This window comes from Orycteropus afer, unplaced genomic scaffold (assembly GCF_000298275.1).
Source record: "Orycteropus afer afer isolate SDZICR_OR568_19922 unplaced genomic scaffold, OryAfe1.0 scaffold00530, whole genome shotgun sequence".
Classification (NCBI taxonomy): domain Eukaryota; kingdom Metazoa; phylum Chordata; class Mammalia; order Tubulidentata; family Orycteropodidae; genus Orycteropus; species Orycteropus afer.
Window position 1 is genome coordinate 1,335,932 of NW_006922117.1, and position 8,958 is coordinate 1,344,889.

The 8,958-nt window shown below is 30.2% G+C and overlaps 1 protein-coding gene across 1 annotated transcript in view; it reads left to right on the top strand.

The window, feature by feature from the left end:
• The window catches only part of CSMD3 (CUB and Sushi multiple domains 3), a gene marked incomplete at its 5' end in the record, with an annotated part of 1,439,134 nt that overhangs the window by 1,294,308 nt on the left and 135,868 nt on the right, over positions 1–8,958 (top strand). Inside the window, 2 exons of the mRNA XM_007955674.2 lie at positions 5,758–5,876; positions 7,009–7,078. Coding sequence (XP_007953865.2) covers positions 5,758–5,876; positions 7,009–7,078 — 189 coding nt within the window. The remainder of the gene's footprint in view (positions 1–5,757; positions 5,877–7,008; positions 7,079–8,958) is intronic.

Sequence of the window (8,958 nt, forward strand, 5' to 3'; positions counted from 1 at the left end):
TTGCGGTTTAGTCCAATTCTGCATCCTTTCCTTCAAGGCTCAGGGGTCCACGATTATCTTCTGTGTCTGTGTTAATTGGTTTCCCTTTTCTTTGTTGAAGAGGGTCTGTGCAATCCTTCTGCCTAGTCCGCCATCTTGCCGAAACTAGTTGGTAATGCTTTTTGAATGATTGTTTTACCTTACTCATTCATAAAATGTTAGAGATGAAGGTAAATGTGAGTTAAGCCTGCAACACAGAACATTACCAAACCAATGCTGACTATCACTGACCCGTAACAGTCAGAAATGTTCCTTCCAGAAAACATATCCATAAAAGATCAAGTTAAGGCACATTTTGGTATTTGACAACTATTCATTCAGTGCAATAATTAATGAGTTGTGAGGTACTTTATATTGGGGGGAAAAAAAGAAGTCTACATGCTTACTAATGCAGTTTTCTACAAAGTCTTCAAACTGGTAGACCAGCTCATATTGAATTCACCCTTTGACTATCATCAACTTAATTTTTCTCCAACTGTTATTATTATATTGATAAACCTGGGATACTAGATAATAATTTTGATATATTGAAAGAAGAAACTCAGATGTAGCATAAATATAAAAATGATGATTAGTTATTCATTACTTAGAGAAAAGTTTCTAATTGAAACCATGCAATAGATTTAAAATAAAAAGATGTTCACTACCTCTAAATACAACCCTCTGCACAGTTACAAAGTCTTCCTAGACGTATCCAAACACCTCATGGGATTAATTTACTGTGTTAAAAGGCTTAGGACCATAGTCTCATGGGACAACTGAGTCAATTGGCATAATATAGTTCATAAAGATAATTGTTATACATTCCTAGTTTGAAGAATAGCATTTGGGGTCTTAAACTTCTGTGAGTGGCCATCTAAGATACCACTATTTGTCATTACTCATCTGGAGCAAAAGAGAATGAAGGAATCCAAAGACTCAAAAAGGAGCTAATACACAAGAGTAATAGTTCACAAGAAATACAGCCTCTTCTATCCTGAGACGGAAAAAACTAGATGGTGCTCAGCTACCACTACCAACCGTTCTGACCAGGAACACAAAAGAATTTCCTGAATAGAGTGGGAAGAAAATGCAGAACAAAATTGAAATTGCTGAAAAGGATCAGACTCACTGAACAGACATAGAGTAGAGGAACCCCAAGATGATCGCCTTAGTATATCCTTTAAGGTTGGAACTAAAGCCACTCCTAGAGGTCACATGTCAGTCACATAATAGGCTGGATTTTAAAAGAAACAATATCACCCATGAGTAATGTGATACTTTAAGCAATCAACTGTATGAGACCAAATGGTCAACATTTACCCTGAAACAAAGATGAGAAAGCAAGGAGGCACAAGGAAGCTAGATCAATGAAAACAGATCAAATGGAATGGAAATAATGGGGATGCTGACACATCAGGGAAATTGTAACCATTGTCACAGAATAATTTGTATAATACAAAAGGGGAACCTAATGAGTATGTAAACTATCACCTAATAAACAATAAATTATTTAAAAAGATAATAATACAAATCTATGTGTGAAAACACAAGGAGAACTAGTGGCTCAATTAAAGCACTTGACTGCTAATCGAAAGGCCAGTGATTTGAACTTACCAGGCCCTCTGCAAGAGAAAAAATGACAGTCTGCTTCTGTAAAGATTTACTTCTTTGGAAAAACTCCATAGGTTGTTTCTACTCTGTCCCATCGGGTCTCTATGAGTCAGAATCGTTTCAACAGCATGGGTTTGGGTTTTCGTTTGGTGTAAAAACACATAAATCAAATTATTTTCTCAAAGGGATGTACACCCAATTTTTATGGTATTTATTTACAATAAATTTTGATATTATAGTTTTTTGTTTGTTTGTTTGTTTTAACATCAAAGACTTCTGGGAGATTTATAATATAAAGTACTTCAAACTTTGTACGTTTATAACCTACTCACATAATATAGAGTTTTAGTTAGTACTAATGCCTAAGGCACTTGACTGCTAACCAGAAGGCTGGCGGTTCAAACCCACCAGCCACTCCTTGGAAGGAAGGTTGGGCAATCCTACTTCCGTAGTGATACTGCCTTGGAAACCCAAGGAGGGGTCGCTATGAGTCGGGGCCGACTCGACGGCATTTAACAACAACAACAATGCCAAAACTAATATAAGCTTGGTTATTTTGAGTACTAAACCTTTTTTAGAACATTCAAATTTACAATGTTGATTTTAAAGGAGATTGAACTTAATTTTAAATCCCAATTTGTAAATCAGCACAAACAGTAATTTAACTCTTCAGCAATAAAAATTTCAAAGAACCTGAAACCATTTCATGAATTTTCAATCGTACATGATGCAAAATTACATAAAATAGTCATGCTGTCTCAGGCACTGTGATTCAGAGAAGCTATCATAGACTTTTATACATATGTCATGTTAAACTCCCGAATGACTTTCCTTTAACAAATCAATCTTATTAAGTCTTACTAGCAATTAAAATTTAACCCCCTCACAATATATTAAAGTTTCATTCAGAATCCTAATGGAATACTAGGAGATGTCTCCTAGTATCCTATAATGTTTTTGAATATATATATGAATGAATTGTAGATAAAAATAATAAATCAGAATGATCAGCTATAAATGATTAAGAACACTTTATGTTCCAGATTGCTTGCCTTGTGAGCAGATTTGGAAAGAATAATTTGTTGGTTATAAATATTTGTTGGAATTATGAACAAGTGAGAGTTTAATGTTTTCAGCCAAGATAACTGCCTACAATAATTGGACTGCAGGCCCAGATCTATGCAAATTTTTGATAGGGACTTACCCCTGGATTCATTATTGTTTCTTTTTGGCTACAACTGCATATTTATTAATCCAATTCTCATAGGAAAAAAAATAAAAATAAAAATAAATCACCCAGAGAGTTTCTTTAATTGCCAAGGGCATGATTTTACAACATTTACACTCCTGAAGCTTAAAATGAATCAATTCTGTAATTTCCTTGCTTAAGCATGAGACTAGCTTTTGCAAAATTTTTACAAAAATCCCCCTTTTTTCATACTGATTCCTAGGAACAACCTATTGGTTTTGTCACTTTAAAGAAGTGGAAAATAATCTTAAAAAAGAAATTTTTGAGTTGCTTTTAGTCAATAGAAAGTCTTTATGTATAAATTACAAGTGACTATAAAATTTTAACTGCAGGAATTTCAGATGTCTCTGTTTTATTTTATTTAGTATATGTTTTTAAAAATCAGCCCTAAAATTAGGTAGTTACCAACCTGTGACTTCTCTGGTTTATCAGATTGCCTCATCCTTTGTCTTTTCCATCCTGTAACAATGACGTTCAACAGAGATTAGCTGCTACAACTCAAGCTCTCCTACTACTAATTCATCCACTCAATAAGTAGTTTCATTAATTACAATAATAATTCATGTTCATTTTAGAAAATATGTAAATGTAGGAAAACACAAGGAGGAACATATAAATCTTATAAGCAAGAATCATAACTACTGCTAATAGTTGACATATATTATGTTGGTCATTATTCTTTGTTGTTATTTGCATATAATACAATTTTAATTAAAAACTACTATTACATAATTTATACTGTTTCATATCATGGTTTATAAGTTAAAACTCTTTCTTAAACAGTTTACTATGTCCATATATCCTATGTAAAAATTCACTTTTAACAACTTCTCAATAATCTGTTGCATCATTGTACCATAGTTGTATTTATCCTCCTCCCAGAGAAAGAATTCGCCATTGCTGGATATTAATAGATTTTTGTGTATAGAAGAAGAAGGTAAATCAGCTTGTAGAAAATGTGGCCTTCTTAATAAGAACGTCTGCAGCAATTACCTTAATGGTGAAAATAATACATTTACTAATCAGGATTCCCAAGAACTAAGACTGACCCAAAGGGAGATGAAATCATATTAACAAGATATATATGTAGTTTTTATATCGTAAATAACTTTTTTTGTGTTCAGTAATTTCTAAAATGACTGTATGAAGTCAGATGAATTTAATGTGTGAAGCTCATTGATAGATATTAAATGAGATTAAAACATGTGTAAGACAGTTTCTATCTATATTCAGATCTCAAAATTTAGTCGAAGAAGTAAAACTTAAATCCGTAAAATTTTAAAAACATGTCACAATTTAATTATAACCAATTTTTTTCAGACTCTTAAATCCAAGGTGACAAAAAATAAGGACATATGGAACAGGGAGTATGCTTGGACACCAAGCTAATTAAGGTAGTGGGCATCATTGGAGCTCCAGCCAACAAACTCCCGTTATCTCATTCAGGATTGCCTTAAATGTATTCCCAAAACCAATTTAGTGCTTCTTTTTATTACCTTGTGTCTAATCTAATCAATAGTCTACCCAGTCACTGATTTTATGTCATTTTCTGTCCTTAAATGTCACCTAATTTGGCATAATTTAAGGAATTCTGATCATTGTGTTATTAGTGGATAACATATCTTCCAGTTGATGAAATAGACATATATTTACCAAGGAATCATTAAGATAGTGTTTCTCTCTGTTTCTTGTAGTATTCTTTGAATCATTCAAGCAGTGTTTATTGACTGCCTTCTCAACACACCGTGCTATAAACTGTAGTTATGGAGCGCTCATTCTTGGAGGGTAGATACACCTTGAACCATTAATCAATATTAATTTGTATCAAGTGCCCCGAGTGGAAGGTGGTGCTAGGAGGACATCTGTCAGAGGAAAATAAACTGGTTGCTTAGTGAAGGTCCATATGAAGCATTGTCATACTTTAGGATTTCGGATTGAGTTGTTAACGGTTTTATGGAATGCATATGTATATAAGGATTTTGAAGGAGTAGCTACTGCCTATAATCCAATTAAATGTGCATTAAATTAGTTTTAAAATGTCTGATTACAAAGAAATAATAAATATTGTACTTTAATGGTAATAAAACCTTTTAATGATAATAGTCACAGGTTTGAAAATTGTTTTAGCAAAGAATCAAACAATTTATTAAGTCCTTATATAAATCATTTTAGGGAAACCTTCAGCATTTAATATTTTTATTTTTTTTATATTGAAAATAATGTCTTAATGTAAAGAGAATTGAAGAGTTTTGAATTATATCCTGATCTCCCTCCAAGGGAAAAAAAATTAATTTATGCATCATATAATATTTTTCAGACCTCAGTAAGATAAATATTTTCTTCGTTTATAATTATAATATGCTTGGAGAACAAACGTTATTTATAATTGTTGTTGTTATATTTTTAAAATTTACATGTAATAATAAATACAACAAAATAGACCTCATGAGTTAATTAACATCACCCTATACAAAGGAAGGAACCATTGATGGGAAAAACACAGTGTATAATTTGTTGGTTACTCTATTAAGAAAGTTTTACAAATATATTTTATTCTTACCATAACTCACTATTTTTATTTTTCAGAAGTTTCCTATTTGCAAATTTGTATTTTTGTTTAGAAGATAAGAAAGTAAGAAGTAAGAAAATATTTTAAGTGTAATCATACAGCTTATGTAATGATGCTGTAAGGATTCAAAAGGAGTTCCAATGTGTGTTGTTCCTATTATCTATAATTAAATCTTGATCAGAGAGTGTCCACAATATAAAATCCAGTTTAATGTGGCACCGATATTCAGTCTTGACAACTTAATATGCATAACTTAAAAACATTCATAATTTGAAATATACTTATTATTGTTATTAAATATTCTTAGCAATTGGTTTGGATTCCTGTCCTGAACCACAAACTCCTAGCAGTGGAATTAAAGTAGGAGACAGATATATGGTTGGTGATGTGGTATCCTTTCAATGTGACCAAGGATATTCACTTCAGGTAAGTTTATTTTAAAAACATACTTGTGTTTTTCAATGCTTGTTAAGAATATTTTAAAAGACTAATTGTTCATAATCCACAAGTTCTACAATACTGAACCAAGGTTGCATAGTTTAGTCTTAAGTCTAAGGAATGATCAATTCACCAATAAAATATATGCATGAAAGAAGTTGCTGCGATTGATTCAATTTGTTTTGTTTGGAGGCAATTAAAAATGATGTTGAATCAAAATTTACCTTTATTGCTCTTTTCTTTCAACCCATATAAGGTTGTAACAATTGAAATCCTGGACTTTTATCTTTTGCAAATAAAAATGAACAGCTACTTAAAGCATTAAAAGAAACTTCCATGATAATAAATTCCCCAAATTATTGAAGATCAACCACATGTATTTTATTAAAGAATCGGATTTGGAAATATAGAATGTGATTTTTAAGTATTTATATTGATCCTATTTCAAAGGCTTTCTGGAGAGCCTGAAATTTACAGCAACATAAAAATATGCTTAAGTAATACACCCATAAATGAATTAAGAAAAAAAGATAGAGGCAGTGACTACGTCACATGTTATGTAAGTAAATTCCTTAGAGAAAACAGAATTTAAAAAATTAATAATTTATAGTATTTAAAGTTGCACCATAAATTATTAGTCTCAGAAGTAAAATAAGATATTTCTGTACTTCATATTTCAATTTAAAATTTAATATACTTTAATTGACTTGTTTTCATATTTTTATGAAATAATTTTACTATATTTTTAAATTATTTCACTATGATGATTACAATAATATATTATAAACCAATATGTTTGAGACCACTAAATGTGTGTCATCATTGTGGAGTTTAGGAGAACATCTTTTGACAGAAAAAAAATTTTAAATGACAATTCAAATTATTGTGGCATCTTAATTTTGCTCTCAGGGGTTTTGTTATGTTTTTACATTCCATCATAACAACATACAATTATCTTATCCTTCTAAGTCATACTAAGATTTCCAATAAAAGTAATATGAATTACATTAAATGGCAATATAGTTTCAAGCTTTCTTTCAATTTAATAATCATCCACTATATTATGTTTAAGTTACACTTTTATAAATGTTCACTGAACTGCATCATATTGTTTATGTAGGGTCATTCTCATATAACATGTATGCCAGGCCCTGTAAGAAGATGGAATTATCCAATTCCAATTTGTTTGGGTAAGTTTAGCAACTACAAATCATTTACAGTCTTTATAAAGTTTTAAATATACAACCTGTATGTAATTTTGTTCAAACATAAAATTTACCTTTTGCCAGGTTTATGGAAATACAATTGAGACAAATGTTTTACATCTTTCTCTTTTCTAATTTTATATTTTTAAAATGAATTCATACTTCTATATAAACAGATGACTTAAAACTCCAGACACTGAGAAAAAAATATTACTTTTTCTCGTTCCTAGAACACTTGTTTTCTCAGTATTAGTTGATAGAAATATGAAAAATAAATAGATATCTTATTGGTTAATATTGAGTCAGAATAGATAAGGATAAGTTGTAGAAATAATAAAAATGATATGATAAGAGAATATGGTAGTGTTAAATGATGCTATTGATTATACAAAGAAATTTCAGAAAACTGAGACTGTATTGACCAAAGTCATTGGGAAAAAACTTTGATGAATACTGTCAACTTTGTCACGAGGTTTTACCAATTAAATATTCCAACAATATTATATGGCAGCTCTCATCTTCTCATAATACTAGAGCCCATTGTTACTGTTTCAAAATGCTAAGTTTCTACATATAGAAAGTATTATATTACTGATTAAATTTGCATTTCCATTGAATATTGTTATCAATGGAAGGATTTGATGGAAGTAATAATTTTTAATATTTTAATAAAATATTATTTGGTAAATAATTAAATATAAAATTTGGTAGAAATTTTTTTAAAAAAATTTGTTATTATTAGAAAATAATAAAATTACATTTGGTAGATTATTAAAGTATTTAAAGTGACGCTATGGTGATGTTATAGGGAAAACTGAAGGCAGGAGACTAACTCAGAGAATTTCTCTAAACTTTGATTATCCAGTCACAAGGTTATAGCCTTGAGACCTGTGTGATAAACAGAGAGTTTAATATGATATTTTGATGAAATTAAATTCGTATGAGATGTTATATATTGGAGACAAATATGAAGAAAAATATGAAAGTTGATTTTTTAGCTGTTAGTCATTCCCCTAACAAAAAGACAGTCATGAGGTAAAAAATAGTCTACATCAAAACGTTGGTAATATATACAAAACTGACATTAAATGCATAGGAATAAGTGAGATTGCAAGGCACTAAGGAAATCCACATGAACGCAAAGAGGAAGACAGATGCATTTTTTTGTATCCTTTGTATGTCTTTTGTAATTTCAATTATGCTTTTTCTTCCTCTTTCATTATCAGTTTACTCCTTTGATTTTGCAATTTGATTTTTGATCCCTCCTTTAATTTTTGGATTTTGCCCTCAAAGGGTAGACAGGTAGAAGAAGATTTTCAAATTATATCTAAAAAGATGGACAGTAACAGAACTAGAGGACAATGATAAATTCAGTACTTTGAAATTGTGAAGGCAGAGAAACAAAGACAGTTCTTGTGACCTTTTACTCAAAGTTAAAAACAAAGAAAAACAAATTTAAAACAATCATGCAAATACAGTCTTGCTGGAAACTTGAAAAATATTTTTGATTGACCAAAATATTTCTTTACAATTTATATATGTATATTATAGGTTGTGTGATGAATATATGTGGAGAATAGAATTCTAGAAAGTTAAACTGATGAAGCATTAATGGCTCATATATATTGAAATTTGCTTTGTTTAAAGATGAATGAACAAAGATTTCAGAAAGATGGGAAATATACTGGTGTATCTTTAGAGTTCAATGTTGATCATAAATTTAAAAGAAAGCTTTATATTTAGGTTGAATTCAAGATATATGCATAGAAAAAAATCCTTGTAAAATCCCTGCTTATGCATAATTTATTGGTCATTAGTAAAAAACAAAACAAACAAACAAACAGAAAAAAAAAAAAAAAAAAAAA